The sequence below is a fragment of the Dipodomys ordii genome, unplaced genomic scaffold (genome assembly GCF_000151885.1).
Source record: "Dipodomys ordii isolate 6190 unplaced genomic scaffold, Dord_2.0 Scaffold47, whole genome shotgun sequence".
In the NCBI taxonomy this organism is placed as follows: domain Eukaryota; kingdom Metazoa; phylum Chordata; class Mammalia; order Rodentia; family Heteromyidae; genus Dipodomys; species Dipodomys ordii.
The window spans coordinates 11,239,491-11,259,422 of NW_012267263.1; the positions used below are offsets into that span (position 1 = coordinate 11,239,491).

Below are 19,932 nucleotides of genomic sequence, written 5' to 3' on the forward strand. Positions count from 1 at the left end.
GCTTGAACTCAGAGTCTGGGCACTGTTCCTGAGCTATTGGGCTCAAGTTAGCATTCTACCACTTTGAGCCACAGCTCCACTTCTGGCTTTTAAAGGTGTTAGTTAAGAGGTAAGAGTTTCCTAGACTTTCCTGATAGGTGCAATCCTTAGAAATCTCAGCCTCCTGAGTAGCTATGGATTACAGGTGTGAGCCACCAGCTCCCAGCAGGCTTAGCCATTTAATCAGAAAAGTAATTTCTCTTTTTTCTGACTTAATTTAACCATACCTACGAAGTCCCATTTATCTTATAAAGTAACAGATTCACAGGTTCTGAGATGAATCTTGACATGGAAATTGAGGGGACATTATTTCACTTATTACACCATGCCTTCATTTACCTTGATCTAGAAATTCAACAGATTCCTACATTAAAGGCCTTAACTCCAAACTTTTATATTCCCCATCCCCTATGTCCTAAGAGCTGTAAATAGATAGCAAATCACTACTTTGTCCACAGGAGCAAACATTGTGGCCTCTGTTAAGTCCCGTGAGATTCTGGGCTCCATCTGAGATTTGGGAGTCAAGAAAGACCTTGATTGTATTTTCTGTTGTCTTTTGGTTGCAGTTTGTATTAAATTTTATCAACAAAAGTAGGAATTGTAAGAAAACACGCCTTCTGCTTTCATTGGTTAACAGAAATACAAGCAGTCTTATGACCCTGGAAATCATAGTTGATTTGTTATTTTCCTCTGATCCAGTTCTGAAATATGTCTGAATTCTGCATTATGAATTCTCCATGAAGGATTTTTCCCTTTCAGGAGCATTGATTTGAATTCACGGCCTTTCTCTTAGCTTTGTTTGCTCAAGGCAGACTGTCTACCACTTGTGCCATACTTCTAACTTCTGGCTTTTTTGTTATTTAATTGGAGATAACAGTCTCACAGATTTGTCTGCTCTGACTGGCTTTGAACCTTGACTCTCAGATCTGAGTCTCCCGAGTAGCTAGGATTACCGGCACAAGCCAACAACATCAGGTAAGGCTTCTTTTTTTCTTTTTTTTTGGCCAGTCCTGGGGCTTGAACTCAGGGCCTAGGCACTGTCCCTGAGCTTCTTTTTGCTCAAGGCTAGCATTCTACCACTTAAGTCACAGTGCCACTTCTGGCTTTTTCTGTTTATGTGGTACAGAGGAATCGAACCCAGGGCTTCATGCATGCTTGAGGCAAGCACTCTACCATTAAGCCACACTCCCAGCCCTCAGGTAAGATTTCTAAGTTGGGGGGGGGGGGGGGAAGGGGAGGGGGGGACGGTAAAGAGGGTATTTCCGCAAAATGTTGAGGTGCGATGAGGGTAGGAACAACGCTTGGCAAACTGTATTGTATTTTAGGATGTTCTAGCCTTGTACTGGTTTGGGAAACAATTTCTGTGTTACTACTTGCTATGACAATCCTGCTTTGGATGAGGACTGTGACAGCTCAGTATTCTGATGATGCAACCACATTCTGTTGCTAGAGATACCTTTAGTCAACAGATACCACAGCCCTTCCCAACCACTTTGGTTCGTGATCTCTGGCTTCCTTGATCATTTGGTCCAAAGAAGGGGAAGAAAGGTGATTTCAAAAACTGGATGGCATGGCGGGTGTGACGGTAGATGCCTTCAAGGAGGTTGAAGAAGGAGGTTTGTGAGTTGGAGGCCAGCTATGGCTACTGATGGAGCTCTGTCTCCAAATAGGCAACATTCAAACAAAGGAAATAGATAAGCGCACAACAAACTCGAATATATCTATAGGGTACAATTTAAGTGTTATGTCCAATCCAGGAAACTTTAAGGCCCTTTTGTACACTCTGGGACCATATATGCTGCTTTTCAATGGGGGGAGATTTGATCTTTCCCACATGCACTAACTCACTAAGCTGCCTAAATTAACCATCCCTGGATTTGAGAGCACCTAATCAACTTCACCACCTTCACTTTTCCAAGCTGATGGCTCAGTAGTCCCTGGTGAAGCTCTCTATTCGCTAAGCTCAGAAACCCCACTTCTCCAGAATATAATTTAACTCTTTGCCCCTATTCATGCTGTTATTCTAAACTTCTGAATTATTCTCTCTCAAGCTTCGTTTTCATCTGTTTTATGACAACATTGAAATAGACTCATTTCAAGATCCCGAAGGCCTGGTATCTTGTACATAATATTCTCGAAGTTATTAAACAAAACACTAGGCTCTACTGTGAAGAAATTCAATAGTTAATGTATTTTGTGACACTAACAATACTGAAGACCTCCTTTTTTTTTTTGCCGGTTTTTGCCGGTCCTGGGGCCTGACTCAGGACCTGGGCACTGTCCCTGAGCTGCTTTTGTGCAAGGCTAGCACTCTACCACTTGAGCCATAGCGCCACTTCCAGGTTTTTCTGTGTGTGTGATACTGAGAAATTGAATTCAGGCATTCATGCATGGTAGGCAAGCACTCTACCACTATGCCACTTTCCTAGTCCTCACATCTATGATTTATATATCCACTCAGTCCATTTAGCAGATTTAAATAAGTTTCCAAATGAGATGATTTTAAGAGAGGGAAGTTAGCCACACTGGGTCTGGCCTAATCAGATAAAACTTTCAAGCAGACTGAATTTTCCTTGAGATTCAAATTATGGGAATTCAATGTGAAAGAAATTCTCGGTTGCCAACTTTGAAGATGGTCACCAGGCAAAAGATGTAGGTGAACTCTTAGAGGTGGAAGTGGTTCCCAATTTGGCAGCTAGCACTGAAACAGAGACCTCAGTCCTAGAACTGCACAGAACAGGACTTTCTCTACAACTTGTGCTAATTTAAGTGATAAGAAAACCATGGCATTTGCTTTTACAGGTCCTGTTTTTGCTAATTTCACCTGTCTACTTAGTAGATGACAAGTTTCTAGATGCGAAGAAAAAGCTTTTTAAAATATCTTTTTGTATCCCCCATCTCACCATAGACATGATTTAATGTTATTAGGGAGATTGAACTGATATGTGGGAGTTAATGCAAGATATAAATCATTGGCCGTAAAACTACTGGTTGCTAGGCAACAACAGGTGTAAACAAATTCCTGCCTCCAGTGTACATAAATTCATGCATATCTGAAGACTGCTAAACATCTTCATTCAAGTAGATGTCTTATCTGTACCATCAACTCAGGAAGTATCACAAAATTTTTTTTGGTTCTGATCCTGGAGGCTTGAACACAGGACTTGGGTGCTATCTAAACTTTTTTGCTCAAGGCTAGTACTCTACCACTTGAGTCACACCTCCACTTCTGGCTTATTTTTTTTGGGGGGGGTACTTAAGTGGAGATAAAAATCTCACAGACCTTTCTACCTAGGGTGGTTTCAAACCATCATCCTCAGGCCTCAGCCTCCTAAGTAGCTATGATTACAGGCATGAGCCACAACCTGGCCCCACTTAAAATTGTTTCTTGTCTGTAATCAGAGCTATCAGGAGGCTGAGATTTGAGGATTGAAGTTCAAAGCCAGCCTGGGCAGGAAAAGTCTATGAGACTTTTCAAGTGGTAGAGTGCTAGCACCCAAGCCCTAAGTTCCAGCACCAGTACTGGCACACACACACACACATACACACAGAGACACACATACAATGTTTCTCAAAGTTTCCCATCACACTCTGTCCCCTAATTTCTTTTTTTTTTTTTGGTCAGTTGTGGGGCTTTAACTCCAGATCTGGGTGCTGTCCCTGAGCTCTTTTGCTCAAGGTTAGCGCTCTATCACTTTGAGCCACAGCTCCACTACCAGTTTTCTGGTGGTTAATTAATCTCAAAGACTATCTTGTCCTGACTGGCTTATGGACCTCGATCCTCAGATCTCAGCCTCCTGAGTAGCTAGTGTGAGCCACTAGTGCCCCGCTTCTATCCCTTAATTTCAAATCCCCATTTACCTTAGGGCTTAGAGCTTCACTCATTGCTAACTCCTTTCATTCTCTTTTCCCCATGTTCAATGGATTGCCAAGTCTTCCTCATTCGCCCCTTCCCCTACTTTTCTGGCATTGCCCAGTGTAGTATCTGTCACACAGAATGTAGTCAGAATCTCCTAGCCTTTCTCCTAGGAGCAATCTCTGATTAATGTTGTTCTCATGATGTTACTTCTCTGTTGAAATGCCTTCGAAGGAATCCATTAGCTTGGCATTGAAGACTCTCCAGGACTTCAGTCAAACCTACATTTCTCATAATTTCTGCAATTTTTAAATGCATATTTTGCCTACCTGGTAGGTTATTTTTGCTTGGTCTTGAAGATTATTTCTTTCAAACTGTTATTGCTTTTGCAGGTCCACGTACTAATCGTGACTTTTCCTGCAATTTCAACTTTTCCACGTGCATCTTACTTTTACTTGATCTACTGTCCTTCCAATTGTGTGCAGTTGGATACTCTCATACCTTGAACTCTTTGGAGCCACTTGGCTTGTTGAACTGCCAAAGGGAAATGTGGTTCCAGAGTCAAATTGTGAGTGCCTAGAGATTTTTTTTAAACTATTCTGTTTGCATGAAGCTGTTATTGTCTCCCCCAGGACACCCAAGACCATTTTATTCCATTTTTGGGGTGATTACTGGCCTAAATGTTGCAATGGAAATCCTCACATTCATTCCATGGGAAAGGGACCCAGAGCCTCTTTCATAGTCAAGGCTTATTTCCTTTTTGGCTTTTACATAATTTTAGCCACTTTCTCTCTCACACACACACTCCCATTCCAACAGAGTTCCTGCTGTTGGAAAACAGGTTTGGTTAGACCCACTCCTTCTTCTATTCACTTTTACTTCCAACCTTCTCTTTTTCCCTTCTGTCCGTCACCCCATTTTAATAAAAAATAATCTGGTCTTCAAAGGAAAAAGAAAGAAGAATAGCTGGGTATGGTGGTGCACACCTGTCATCCCAGCAGGAAGATGGTGAGTTTGAGGCCAGCCTGCCTGAACAAATTCCTCCCTCCAAAAACAAGTCTGTCTCGCAATTTCTATCTCTGTCTCTCCTACTAGCTCTGTCTTTCTTGTCTCTCTCTCACACACACAAACATATACAGAGACACACACAAACACACAGACACACACACACACACACCCAAAAAAAAAAAAAAGGAAAAGGAGGGGGAGCGGGAAAGTTCCCAGGGTTCCTGTTAGTATTGCCGAGTGCAAAAGGAGCCTTTTCCCTCGCTAATTTCTTGTGAATTAGAGGCTTTCCCTTTTCTCAGGCTTATTGGTCACCCCTGGACCATCCCCAGCGCGACTCCCAGCCTCCTTTGCTAGAATTTAATGACATAAGCAACTTATGCCCCCCCCGTCTTGGTGTTGGTACGGCCTGTCCGGAGAGAGGCGTTTCACACACCCCTCCCTTTCCTTTCAGTTTGGTTCAGCCCCCGTCTACTCGGGGGTGGTGCTTAGCCGGCGCCAGACCGACCCTAGGCTTCGGCGAGGCAGTGCGGTTCCGCTGGGCGCTGCCGCACTACCTCAAGCTCCTGCTCCGACTCCGGCTGGGGCTGCTTCCTCCGAGTCGCGATCTCTCGGTGTATGTTCCACATCTGACCGGACAAGAGATATGTCTACCCCGGCCCGGCGCCGTCTTATGAGAGACTTCAAAAGGTAAGACAGGCAGGGACACTGGAGGCGGGGGGCTGCGTGCAGGGGTGCAGGGCGGGTCCGGGAGAGGCGGAGTGTGGGTTGGGGTAGACCAGCCGAGAACTGAGGCGACTTGGGGGGCGATCGTTGTCTGTCTCTCTGAAGGTTGCAAGAAGATCCTCCAGCTGGAGTGAGCGGTGCTCCTTCTGAGAACAACATAATGGTCTGGAACGCGGTCATTTTTGGGTGAGTCTGCGTTCCGGGCTCTTACCTAGAAATGGGGGTCACCAGGCGTCTCGCATGGTATCCCCGGGCAGGCCCTGAGCGCAGACTTAGGGTGCACGGGGGAAAAATTGTTTGGGTTTGGCTGGGCCTAGGCGCTTCCCCGGAGCCTATGCCTCGATTTAGCTCAGTTCCCGCTGCCAGGGGAAATCATTTGGGGGTTCAAGGGGGGCGGGGTAGGGGAGTAGTGCTGGTGGGTGGGGTGGTGGCCTGTGCTGTGTTTCTAGGACTCCCCCCCTCCCCTCCATAACTGGACTTAGTAGCTTGGCCCTGCGTAGCGACACTTGATCAGGGGGATACGGGATGGCACCCTGAGAGTAGCCAGCCATCTCCTAAAAGGTGAAGTGAGGAGAGGGGAGCCCCCCCTAGCCCAAGCGAGAACTGACTTGATTTTTCTCTATGTTGCAGGCCTGAGGGCACTCCATTTGAAGATGGTAAGAGAGAGTTTCTTTACCCTGCTTTCAGGACTCTTGATCATATTGGGGAAGGGGTGGGGATCCCGAATCACCCTGCAAGCACCTTCCTGCTTAGAAACCTGCTGTGCCTTAGCCTCTGCCTTCCAAAAGCTTGAGTGGAAGTCCAGTGTGTGGCAGGTTGCTCTAGATGTTGTCTACTGACTAGAAATGGACCTTTTGTTTTTCTTCATCTTGTTTTTTTCTGCCTTTCACTTAGTTTTTTAACATACTCTGGTAAAGGCAGACACTATTGGAAAAACAGGACTGTTCAAAACTGGTTCTAAGGGGTTTTGAGGTTTGGGGCTGGGATTTTGCTACATTCAGTCCCCCCTACTGTGATTCTGACTTAGTGTGAAACTAACCAGTTGCTGAAAGAAGGATCCCAGGGACCATCTGCTTCAGAATTCTATCCCAAGGGCAGGAAGTGGTCAGCAGGTGCCTTGGTGTGTGGGTGTGTGGGAGTGTTCAGTGCTGAGTGCCTGTGGAAGTCCCATACACACAACTAACTGCTTTCTAGAATCAGACATTGCCTGCCTGTCAATGACACCTCATTTCTCCCAGATGTTCTTAGCTGTAAACACTGGCTGTAATTTTGTTGCATTTTGTTCTTTTTTGGCGCCAGCCCTGAAGCTTGAAATGGGGGCTGTGAGCCCTGAACTTTAAAACCTCAAAGCTAGCATTCTGCCACTTGAGCCATAGCTCCACTTCTGGCTTTGTGTGTGTGTATATGTGTGTTTAATTGGATATAAGAACCTCAAAAACTTTCTGCCTGGGCTGGCTTCAAACCACAATCAGTCCTCACTCAGATCTCAACCTCCTGAGGAGCTAGGATTACTGGCTTGAACCACTGGTGTGTGGCTGGCTTAACTTTCTAAAGCACATAATCTCAGTTGCTCTTTTTTTTTTTTTTTGGCCAGTCCTAGGGCTTGAACTCAGGGCCTAGACACTGTTCCTGAGCTTCTTTTTCTCAGGGTTAGCACCCTGCTCCACACAGTGCCACTTTTGGCCTTTTCTGTTTATGTGGTACTGAGGAAACAAACCCAGGGCTTCAGGCATGCTTGAGGCAAGCACTCTACCACTAAGCCACAGTCCCACCCCTCAGTTGCTCTTTAAAAACTTTGTTTTGAATTTATCTCAAAACTTCACAGGTTTATGTTCAGTTTCAGCAAATAGAACACATACTGTGTCCCCTTCACCTAACTCTTTCCCTTACATATCCTTCCCAGTTTCATAGAAATGTCACAAGAAAATTGACATAGACAATTGAATTTTGCATCCACTCAATTTTGTGTGTGTGTTTAGCTACTGTCTCTTGAAAGTTTGGTACATTAAGAAGGTTTAAAAAGTGAGTTTGTGAAATTCTTTAAATTTGAACTAGTTAAAAAGAAAACCTGAATTTTTTCTCGATTATTTATCTTTCTTTGGTATAGCATTTTGGATGCACACACATGCACACACACATACACACACACACACATACACCAGTTTGAAGGTGAAAAAACATTTCTACAGACTACTTACTATATACTTAATGTTGCTGAGTTGGATTGCTTTTTGGTGGTTCCAATCCCCAAAATGCTGTGAGGTAAGTCAAGATCTATAATTCGTCTCAGGTACTCAGATTTCCTTAGCAAACTGTGGTCAGTTAGCCCAGTACTTTTAGCTTCCTTTCTGCTTTACCTCCTGGCTAGATTATCACTGCTTTTCATTGCTGCAAGAAATGACAGGAAAGTGATTGCTTTGGTGCTGTTAACCATTTAAATTGGACCTGTAGCAGGAAGTACCTAGGCTTAACTTTTCCTCCATTCCATTGGGGTGAATTCTTTGTACCTGAGCTTTATGTGCAGATTACTTGTATTTGCTTTAGTTCCAATAGGCTTTTGTTTTCACTGGCTTCTTTTTTTTCTTATTTTATTTGGACTGTTTTATGTTAGGCACAGCATTATTAATAGCACATCACTTTACTGGAGGTTGGCTACTTAAAATTTCAAGGGTGCTTCTCTTGATTTAAGTGGTATGAATTGAAAAGGTGCTTATGGAATCCATTATCTGCCTGGACATGTCCCCTTTGACATAACTGGCTCTATTTTTTATGGTGAATATCTCCATCTTGGCATTACTGAAAGGCATTAGGCCAAATGACAGTACTCTTATTTGGTTCATGTTATTAAATAGTCTGTTGTTAGCCATGGGGGCTTCCTCAGGTGTCTAGGACTCCTATTGGGGCTACAAAAATAGATTTGACCATTTGAGTGTGTGCTGGTTCTAGGGCTTGAACTTACAGCCTGGGTACTGTCCCTGTCACTTGAGCCACAGCTCCACTTCTGGGTTTTTGGTGGTTAATTGAAGATAAGAGTCTCATGGACTTCCCTGCCTAAGCTGGCTTCAAATCACACAAACTCCTAAGTAGCTAGGATTACAGGCTTGAGTCACTGACTCCCACCTTTTTAAAAAAAAATTTGTATGTGTGTATGGTGGTCCTGGGGCTTGCATTTGGGGCCAGAGCGCTGTCCTTGAGATTTTTTTTTTCCAGTCCTGAGGCTTGAACTCTGCCTGGGCATTGTTCCTGTGCTTTTTGCTCAAGGTTAGTGCTCTACCACTTGAGCCACACAGCTCCACTTCCAGCTTTTTGTGATTAATTGGAGATAAGAGTCTCACAGAATTTTCTGCCAGAGCTGGCTTTGAACTGCGTTTCTAAGATCTCAGCTTCCTGAGTAGCTAGGATTATAGGCATGAGCCACTGGCACCGGCTCCAAGCTTCCTTTGTTTCTGTAATTGCTAGGCCCCAATTAAAGAGAAGAATATTAAGAAAAGGATCTTTTTAACTATATATTAATTGTACCGGAGGTTTCACTATGACAATTCACATGTGTATGTTCTTTTTTTGGCCATTCTTCTCACAACTTAGTTTGAAAAATAAGTGATTTTTATAGTAATGTTATTTATTAATATGTTGTAGATGTCCTACTTTTTATTTTAATATACTTCATTGTTATTTTAAAGGTGATACACAAAGGGATTACAATTACATGAGTCAGGTTATGTTATGTTTTAATGAGAATAACTCTTTCTATTGCTCTCTCTTTCCCTGAAGAAAAGGGATTTGTAAAGGTAATTTGATTTGACTTTACACACTTGAAATCAGAGGAATTTTCTGGACAGTTTATACTTCGTTAAAATAATATGTGGTTATTACAAAGGTTATGGAATTTATATCTAAAATTGTTAATAATCAGGGGAATGTACTGTTGCTTGTTTTTCATAAAGGTAGACTTCTTGAGGATGTAAATCTTTTCTTGTTAAAACGAGTCCCTTAAAATTCACTGAGGGTGGGGCTGGGAAGGTGGCTCAGTGGTAGAGCGCTTGCCTTGCATGCTCGAGGCCCTGGGTTTGATTCCTCAGCACCACATAAGCAAAAAGAAAAAAAGCCGGAAGTGGCACTGTGGCTCAAGTGGTAGAGCGCTAGCCTTGAGCTGAAGAGCTGAGGGACAGCGCCCAGGCCCAGAGTTCAGGCCCCACGACCGGACCCAAAAATCAAAAAAAATAATAAGTTGTGAAGATTCGGGCTGGGAAGGTGGCTCAGTGGTAGAGCGCTTGCCTTGCATGCTCGAGGCCCTGGGTTTGATTCCTCAGCACCACATAAGCAAAAAGAAAAAAAGCCGGAAGTGGCACTGTGGCTCAAGTGGTAGAGCGCTAGTCTTGAGCTGAAGAGCTGAGGGACAGCGCCCAGGCCCAGAGTTCAGGCCCCACAACCGGACCAAAAAAAAAAACATTCACTGAGGGTGTTCTCAAAATAATTAAATCCTATGATGGAAAGTTTGAGGCATTATCTTAAGACTTAGAATTTTCAGTCATCAAATTTATTTTAGAGTACAAGTAGTTTGCTTTCTTTTCAGCAGTCACAAAGTAGTCAAATGGCAGAAAAACACCTGCTGAGGGACTTTCTTTGAATAAGTATTTTCAAAAATTTGTATTTTTCTATCTTTTGGCAGAACATGCACTTTTTTTTTGGTAGGTTGTGGGGCTTGAACTCTAGGCTTGGGTGCTGTCCCAGTGCTCTACTGCTTGAGCCACAGCACCACTTCCAAGAACATGTACTTTTTTTTTCCTTTCTTTTTTTTTCTTTGCCGGTCCTGGGGCTTTGAACTCAGGGCCTGGTCCCTCAGCTCTTCAGCTCAAGGCGAGCACTCTACCACTTGAGCTACAGCGCCACTAACGGTTTTCTGGTGGTTTATTGGAGATAGGAGTCTCACGGTCTCTCCTGCCCGGGCTGGCTTTGAACCGCGATCCTCAGATCTCAGCCTCCTGAGTAGCTAGGATTACAGGCGTGAGCCACCAGCACCCGGCTCTGGGCTATCTTTGAACTGTAATCCTCAGATTTCAGCTTCCTGAGTAGCTAGGATTACAGGTATGAGCCACAGGCAGCGCCCAGCACATATATTCTTTAGTTTAACCATATCAGTCCTTATTGCCATCTATGAGCCATTTGACGCATAATTTTCTTGGTCTCCAGTATGTATACAGATGGATCCGTTTTCTTTACAATGTTTGGGCCTCCTTAGGAAGATGAATAAAATCAATAGAGATGATGTATAGTAATTGTGAGGCTTAAACTTGGGAGCTATTCTAGAACCTAGCCTCTTAAATATTCTGAGGGTAAGCTCTAGTCTGAGATTGTGTATAGTCTATGATTTTAATGATCTTAATATTTGTTTAGCTCTCCAAAATTGCATTGAGTGTTCTGTTGAGGTCCTGATTTCTGTGTCTGAAAGTATAGAATACCTTTTTAGTGTATTTATTGAATAAGATTTGGGTCTTTACCTGCTTTACTTTTCAGGATAGTAAAAGCTATTTAAATGCTTTTTCTTTGCGGAGGTGGGGAGTTTGTCGTGGGGCTTGAACTCAGGGCTGTCCCTGAACATCTTTGTACTCAAGGCTAGCGCTCTACCACTTGAGCCACAGCTCCACTTCTGGCATTTTGTGCTTAATGGGAGATATCTTTCAGATTTTTTTTCCTGCCCCGGCTGGCTTTGAACTGTAATCCTCAGAATTTAGCTCCCTAAGACCTAAGATTATAGGCATGAGCCACTGGCACCTGGCAGTGGGCTCTTTTTTTGTTTTTGTTTTTTTTTTTTAACTATTTTAACCTCGTTTTACATGAAGAACTTGAGGTTTTAGTCAGATTGAGTGCTTTTTTCCCTTCACCTCAGGTTTCCCAGCTAGTAACCAGAGTAAGGATTTCAACCCAGATCTGACTGCAAAGATTTTGCTCTTGCCAACTCTGCTCTAGTCTTGTTTATGCTTCCTTATATAGTACTTCACCACCTTTAGATACCATATTTAATAATGATGGGGTTAAAAGATCTCTGTAGTCTGTTTTGGGGGGACACTACTGGGGTTCAAACTCAGGCCCTTGCACTTTCTAGGCAGGTGCCCTTCCACTGAGCCATGCCTTCAATTCTGTATGTGCTATTAAACCTGCCCAGTTTTAGAGCAATTACTTGGCGTTTAATCCCTTACCTGTAATTTAATAAGATTTCAGCATTGATCCCATTATATATACACACTTGAGATACATAAGGAAGCTTCAAGTGTTCAACTGTCTACCATTCCTACTTTCTTGCATAGTATAAAGTGAATAACTCTGAAAGGAAGAACTGCACATTCTTCCTCAAAAACCAGGAAGATTTGGATGGTAATAAAGGTGAAGTATATTTGGTGTTCTCCAGGCTTGAACTGAAGGCTTGGGTGGAGCACTGTCCCTGAACTTCTTTTGCTCAAGGCTAACGCTTTGATCACTTGACCGACAGTGCCACGTCTAGCATTTTCTGAGTTTTTTTTTTCTTTTGGAGATAAGACTCTTACAGACATTCCTGCCTGGGCTGACTTTGAACTGCAATCCCCAGATCTCAGCCTCCTGAGTAGATAGGATTACAAGTGTATGCTACTGTGTTCCACCATTCCATATTCTTGGGAAATACAACATGCCTCTATGTGTTGGCATATTTTGTGGTGCTGAGAATAGAATCCAGGACCTCCCACAGCTAAGCAGGTGCTTTATCATAGCACAGAAACTCCCCCTAAACCCCACTGTGATATGACCTTTTAAAGTCATTCTCAAATTTTGTAACACATACTCATACCAAGGGCCACTTACAGTGAGTTCCTTCCTGTGAGTGGTTGTAGTAAACATACTTTGGTATTGTTACATAACAGATGTAGACATTGAAGAATGATGGTATTCTTCTTTTCTTCCCCAGTAATAAACCTCTTCATGGGAGCAAGGCAGAACTAAATCACCAACTCTGCATTAGTAATAAATTATACTCTAGCTGAAGGATGGTCTGTTGTATTACAATGAGTAATTTATTAAATGCACTAGGGAAATAGAATGTGCATTGCCTTATATCAGATAGCAACTGATTTCATCTCATTTACTTAATTTCTCAGTGAGGGGGAAAAAGTCTCCCAATTGTATTTTTGATTTATTTGACAATTTAAAACATTTTGAAAGGCAAGATTGCCCTCAGATAACAACATCCTATAACTCTTGAGTAAAATGCAGATTGTCTATTACCTGCTGTGCTGTCAGGTCTCCTGCCCCCTTAGGTTGATCCATGTTGAAGGAGAATAATTTCAGTAGCACTATCCTAAACAGATCTCATTAGAAAGATAATTTTGTGGCCTCTATGAATACAGTATAACCAAATGTGATTTTTAAGTCATTTCTATGATTTCCCTCCCTTAATGTGACTAAGTTGATTTAATAGTGTTTTCATTAGTCACTATTTTATGAAAGTGAACCAGTGAACAATTTTTATACTTACTCCTATCTTAAAAATAAGTTGAGCCATGCACAGGTGGCTCACACCTGTAATCCTAAGCTACTCAGGACATTAAGGATAAAAGGATCACAGTTCAAAGCCAGCCTGGTCAGGAAAGCCCATGAGACTCCTCTCCAATTAACTACCAAAAATGCAGGAAGTGGAGTTGTGGTTTAAGTGGTAGAGCTCTAGTCTTGAGCAAAAAGGCTCAGGGACAGTACCTAGGCCCTGAGTTCAAGCCACAGGGCCAGCACAAAATTTAAAAGGAAGGAGGAAAACTTAATTATGGATTTTTCTTTCTCTTCCTCCCTCCCTCCCTCCCTCTCTCCCTCCCTTCTTCTTTCCCATTGTGGGGCTTGAACTGTGGACCTGGGCACTGTCCCTGAGCTCTTCAGCTCAAAGCTAGTGTTGTACCACTTGAGCCACAGCCTACTTCCGGGTTTTTTGGTGGTTTATTGGAGATAAGAGTCTCACAGATTTTCTTGCCCGGGCTGGCTTTGAACCGCAATCCTCAGATCTTAGCCTCCTGAGTAGCTAGGATTACAGGTGTGAGCCATTGGTGGCCCACTTGGATTTTTATTTTTAATGTTAGTTTTGAAACTTTGTTTTTTTCTTTTTTACTCTGTTGAAAACTACTGCAGTTTAAGATGACAACTGACTGAAATAATGCTTTAGAAGTCTTTTATTCCTATAAAGGGCAAAAGCCAAATTTGGGGCCCAGTTCCTTGTCATTTTTATGTAAGGGTATTTTCAAAGTGCACAATGGCTAAAGTCATCCTACACGGAACAATTTTGAGTTTGTGATACTAGTTTTTAAGTTTGGAGGTGAATAATGGCAAACCAAAGCACAAATCAACTTTGACTTAGGAATATTTGTCCTTCTTGGGCTAGGAATATGGCTTAGTGGTAGAGTGCTTGCCTAGCATGCATGAAGCCCTGGGTTTGATTACTGAGTACTACATAAATAGAAAAAGCTGGAAGTGGTGCTGTGGCTCAAGTGATAGAGTGCTAGCCTTTTTTTTTTGCCAGTCATGGTGCCTGAACTCTGGGTCTGGGCACTGCTCCTCAGCTCTTCAGCTGAAGGCTAGTGCTCTACCACTTGAGCCACAGCACCACTTCCAGCTTTTTTTGCTTATGTGGTGCTGAGGAATCGAACCCAGGGCTTCATGGATGCATGGCAAGCACTCTACCACTGAGCCACCTTCCCAGCTCCTAGAGTGCTAGCCTTAAGGAAAAGAAGCTCAGAGACAGTGCCCAGGCTGAGTTCAGACCTGTAGACTGGCTGTGTGTGTACACACACACACATATATATACATACATACACATATATACACACACATATGTATATACACGTATATGTATATATACATATATATATACACACACACATATTTGTCCATCTTTAGAGTCATTCCTAGAGCTGAATTTCTAACCCTATCTACACTTTTTCTTCACTATTGCATTTTAAACTTGGAAAAAAAAACCTTATGGAACATTCAAGCCAAACCACTACTGAACAGTGATAAATACATTTCTCAACCTGTTCTTTTCTAACTTCAGGAACATTTAAGCTTACAATCGAATTCACTGAAGAATACCCGAATAAACCACCGACTGTCAGATTTGTCTCTAAAATGTTTCATCCCAATGGCAAGTATCTCAGTTTTAATACAGTATTTTAAGCTGTTACGATATGGTGCTATACAGAGAACCACATTGCCTGTTTAGCTGTAGTAGTTAAGTATTTGCTCTGTTTCCTGAAATGTGAACTTATTGGTACTGACTCATCTATTGCCTTTTTTTTTTGTCTGTTGTGGGGCTTGAACTCTGGGCTGGGTGCTGTCCTTGCACTCTTCAGCTCAAGGCGAACGCTCTACCGCTTTACCCACAGCACCACTTTCGGTTTTTTAGTGGTTTATCGGAGATAAGAGTCTCACGGACTTTACTGCCTGGGCTGGCTTTGAATCACAATCCTCAGACCTCAGCCTCCTGAGTAGCTAGGATTACAGGCGTGAGCCACCAGTGCCCAGCTTCTATTGCCATTTTGAGCTATAGTCCTAGCAATGAAGTAGGAAAGGTACTTTTCCCTTGATTGGAGTCTTAAGAGCCTCTTGGGTTTGGTGATCTTTGTCATTTACTTATTAAACAAAAATGAGGATGCAATTGGGGCTTTCTTTTTTTTTTCCTTTCAGTCTTGGGGCCTGGGTGCTGTCTCTGAGCTTCTGTTTGCTCAAGGCTCTCCCAGTTGAGCCACAGTTTCATTTCTGGCTTTTTCTGTGATTAATTGAAGAGTCTCATGGACTTTGCTGCCCAAGGCTGGTTTTGAACCATTACCCTCAGATCTTAGCCTTCTGAGTAGCTAGTATTACAGGCATGAGTCACCTGCACGTGGCTTGGGGTTTTGTTTTTTTTGCCAGTCCTGGGGCTTGAACTCAAGGCCTGGGCACTGTCTCTGAGCTTCTTTTTGCTCAAAGCTAGCACCTGAGCCACAGTGCCACTTCTGGCTTTTCTGCTTATGTGGTACTGAGGAATTGAACCTAGGGGCTTCATGCATACTAGGCAAGCACTCTGCCACTAGGCCACATTCTTTTAATGCTAGGGGTTTTCTTTTAATGCTAGGCCAGGTCAGTGTGTAATTATCTTTACTAGTATTTAAAAAAACAGTTGTGTATATCAGACTTGCCATGGAAAATTTTTAAAAAGAAAATTCTCTGGCCTCATTCCACACCTATGAAAGAATCAGCTTCTATTGAGGGCCAGGCATATATGTTAGGAAAGTGCTACAGGTCTACAGGATTCTTTTTTTTTTATTATTGTGAAAATACTGTACAGAGGGGTTACAATTACATGGGCAGGATAATGAGTAAGGTCTACAGGATTCTAACATGCCTTTTTTTCTAGTAGTAAGCTCAAAATGGCTTGCTTTTATAAATAGTTTATAGTATCAGATATTTTATATATTTATGCCAAGAATGAAACCTGGTGAATGCTGTGCTTTTATTATTTCAGATAGGAGACATAGTTTACAAATTTTGTGGAATGAACTTGCCATAATTCTATGGATAAGGGACCCTATTAGAAGAGAAGTAGGCTTTCCTGCAAAGTAGGGCTCATTTCAGAATGAGTATATTTTCTAGTTTTATACCAATCACTTTGGATATCATCTTATCACACGGATCCACTAGAGCAGTGGCAACACAGTGAACTAGTAATATTTTCTTTAAATTTTGAAAGCAAAGTGTTATTTTTGTCTTAACTATATTCTTAGAAGTCTTACGTTTAACATACCTACTTCTGTGCTTTTAGTTTATGCTGATGGTAGCATATGTTTGGATATACTGCAAAACCGCTGGAGTCCGACTTATGATGTGTCTTCTATTTTAACATCCATCCAGGTGAATTTTTCCTTATTGTGACTGTGACCTTTTGTTTTGGAAAGTCCTAACTTGTTGAGCCAAAGATTATTTTATAGATAAAAGTAGACCGTTAATACCCAAGCCACTTGAAAACGTGTGTGTGTATGTGTGTGTGTGTGTGTATCTAGTCTACCTGGAGTTAAAGTCACATAGTATGCTGCTAATGACATGCAGTTTAACTATTATATATTATCACTGGTAAAATAGCTGTTTGTTTTGACCATTTTTTTTGCACTGATACACTGACATTAAAATTTTTTTCTCTATAGTCTCTGTTGGATGAACCCAATCCGAATAGTCCGGCAAACAGCCAGGCCGCCCAGCTGTACCAGGAGAATAAGAGGGAATATGAAAAACGTGTTTCTGCAATAGTAGAACAAAGTTGGCGTGACTGTTGACCACAAGTGGAGTAAAAGAAGAGGCTGGTCATAAAAAATGTGTTTATCACATTAATGCTAATGTCATTACATTTACTTTACAAAAGCAAATAGCTGTTGTGCTGTTTCTGTCTTCCTTTGCCAAGCTTTTTCTGCCTCTCTACTATCCTTGTTGACATGAGACACTCTATGAAATCCAATGTACTGTACCTGGGTTACTTGCAAACATTACTAGTGCTTAACTCTTCTGTTGTGTGTCTGTAGCCTCCTGGGCAGTTACCTTTATTTCTGAGCTTTACACTAGACTTTTAAAATGTTATGTTCGTGGCTCTGATGCATATTCTAATGACCAGGATTTACATATATATACATATATGTATGTATGTATATATATACACACATATTTTTGGGGGGGTGTGTGTGCCAGAATTGGGGCTTGAACTCAGGCCTGAGTGCTGTCCCTGAGCTTTTTTGCTCAAGACTAGTGCTCTAGCCACTTGAGCCACAGCTCTATTTCCAGCTTTTTAGTGGTTAATTGAACAGGACTTTCCTGTCTGGGTTGGCTTTCAACCACAGTTCTCAGATCTCAGCCTCCTGGGTAGTTAGGATTACAGGCATGAGCCACTGGTGCCTGGCTCAGGATGTAGTTAGGATTACAGGCATGAGCCACTGGTGCCTGGCTCAGGATGTAGTTAGGATTACAGGCATGAGCCACTGGTGCCTGGCTCAGGATGTCATTTTTAAGAAAATGGTTACTCAAGTGTTTCATCCTGGCTTAGTCCCTTCCCTGTTAACATTTAGAAGTGAATGTGTTTAGAATATGGCCTATAGGAAATGGAAATAAATCGTATAAAACATGTTTTGAAAGGAAAATGAAAACTAAAAATCTATGATATTAATATCTAATGGCATTTACTGGTGGAAGGCTAATGCTCAAGGACCTGGCTAAGGAGCAAAGTGATACAATAACATCTATTTGCAAGAAGAGTCTTCTGATATTTTTTTAAATTTCTTTAAAAATTTTTATTATAAAGATGATGTACAGAGGGTTTACATTTTTTTTCTTTTGAAAGAAGTATGGGAGCAGAGGAATGGACGCAGTCATTAAGTTTTCGAGTTACAGAAAGTGGAAAATTCTTTAATCCTACAGGAACAGTGTTATAAACTTAAAATCCTCCACGTTTAGTTTTTGTTTATTTTTAGTTAACAAGGAAGGGAGTGTATTTGTGACAAACTATTTTCAACTCAAATCCTGAGTTACTGCTGCATGCTTTAGTTTATTCCCTTTCAATGCTGAGAAACTTTTTAAATCAATGTCTGCAATCTTTCTTTGGATATTTACACTTTTAGATACACAATACTGGACAAAACTTAAGTGTTTTGTCTAATTGCTTTTTATGCATTCATTGCTCTTTAGCTTTGCACAAGTAACCCATGTAAAAAAATGTACATTTTTCAAAAGTTGTAAATAAAATAACCTTAAAGTTTTGTCCTTGAGGTATAACTATATTTTAGCTCAGTCTGAACTTTTAGGACCATTTTTTTTGAGGAATCTCCTATCTACTTGCTTCTCCCCTTTAAATGCAAAAAAATAATATCACCAGGAAGAGAAAATGATGATAATGTTGGAAAGAACCATTTTTCTTTTCAATTATGTGTTAACTGCTTTTTAAAAATCTTTACAGAAGCTGGGTGCCTGTGGCCTAGTGGCTCTTGCCATAATCCTAACCATTCAAGAGGTTGAGATCTGAGGGTTGCAGTTCAAAGCCACCCAAGCAGGCAAGTTCATGAGACTATCTCCAATTAAGCACCAAAAATCCAGAAGTAGAGCTTTGGCTCAAGTAGTAGAACACTAGCCTTGAGCACAAAAGCTCAGGGACAGTGCGTAGGCCCTGAGTTTAAGCTCCAGGACAGGCACATACACACAGGTCTCTTAACAGAATATAAAATTATCAAACAAGTAGTGTACTGAAGTAGTATACATTATGGCCAGTCAAGGGAATGAAATTATAAAAGAACAATAAAACAGTGTCCTCAAAGACCAAAATTGGGTAGAGTGCTATCCTTAGCTGAAGAGCTGAGGGACAGCGTCAGGCCCAGAGTTCAAGCCCCGCGACCTTCAAAAAAAAAATTGCAGATTATGACATTCTATGTAAAATTTTTTTAGTTTAAAAACTATCAAATTATTGAAAATGGCATTTTAACTCTTGTGAAAGGTTTGGTAGTATGTTGTATGTTCTCTCATATATGACCTTAAAAAAATGACAAGTATGGGCTGGGAAGGTGGCTCAGTGGTAGAGCGGTTGCCTTGCATGCATGAGGCCCTGGGTTCGATTCCCCAGCACCACATAAGCAAAAAGAAAAAAGCTGGAAGTGGCGCTGTGGTTCAAGTGGTAGAATGCTAGCCTTGAGCTGAAGAGCTGAGGGACAGTGCCCAGGCCCAGAGTTCAGGCCCCACGACCGGACCCCCCCCCAAAAATGACAAGTATAATTTGGGGGAACTGTTTATGGGAAGTCAGCAGGAGGGGGGAGGGTAGTGAGAGTGGGGTTGACTAACTGATCAAGGTACTTCTTGAGCATATATGAAAATAAAATGATGAAACTTGATAATTGTTTTAAGGGGAGAGGATGAGAAAGTTCAGGGTATTAATTTGATCAAGTATATTGCATGCATATATTGAACTATCAATGCCAACCCCTTTGCACAATTAATATGTGTTAATAAGGGGGAAAAGGTGGGCTGGTGGCCTGGCTTCAGTAAAGCACTAGCTATGAGAAAGAAAGCCAAGCTAGAGACAAAGGTCCTGAGATTTAGGCCCTGGAAATGAGATTTAGCCAATGGAAATGTACTTAGAGGTAATTGTTACATATTCTGGTTCCCTTGTAAGCAAATTGACCTTTCAAAATTACAAGCTAGGTGCTAGTGGCTCATGCCTAAAATTTTAGCTACTGAGGAACCTGAGATCTGAAGATCATGGCTTCAATTAACCAGCAAAAAGCCAGAAGTGGAGC

General features: G+C 41.9%; 1 protein-coding gene across 1 annotated transcript; it reads left to right on the forward strand.

Moving 5' to 3' along the window:
• Positions 1-5,390: 5,390 nt before the first annotated feature.
• Ube2a (ubiquitin-conjugating enzyme E2A) lies at positions 5,391-17,315 on the forward strand. The gene is made up of 6 exons (XM_013019767.1): positions 5,391-5,590; positions 5,732-5,812; positions 6,257-6,282; positions 14,688-14,777; positions 16,434-16,522; positions 16,813-17,315. Exons 1-6 carry the CDS (start codon positions 5,547-5,549, stop codon positions 16,939-16,941), a joined length of 459 nt encoding a protein of 152 aa, XP_012875221.1. The 5' UTR covers positions 5,391-5,546; the 3' UTR covers positions 16,942-17,315.
• The last annotated feature ends 2,617 nt before the right edge of the window (positions 17,316-19,932 follow it).

Excerpts from the sequence above, each read along its gene's own strand:
- Ube2a (XM_013019767.1), top strand. The coding sequence starts at position 5,547 with ATGTCTACCCCGGCCCGGCGCCGTCTTATGAGAGACTTCAAAAG. Across the intron at positions 5,813-6,256 it reads TGGAACGCGGTCATTTTTGG|GCCTGAGGGCACTCCATTTG; the intron begins GTGAGTCTGCGT and ends TCTATGTTGCAG. Across the intron at positions 14,778-16,433 it reads TAAAATGTTTCATCCCAATG|TTTATGCTGATGGTAGCATA; the intron begins GCAAGTATCTCA and ends CTGTGCTTTTAG.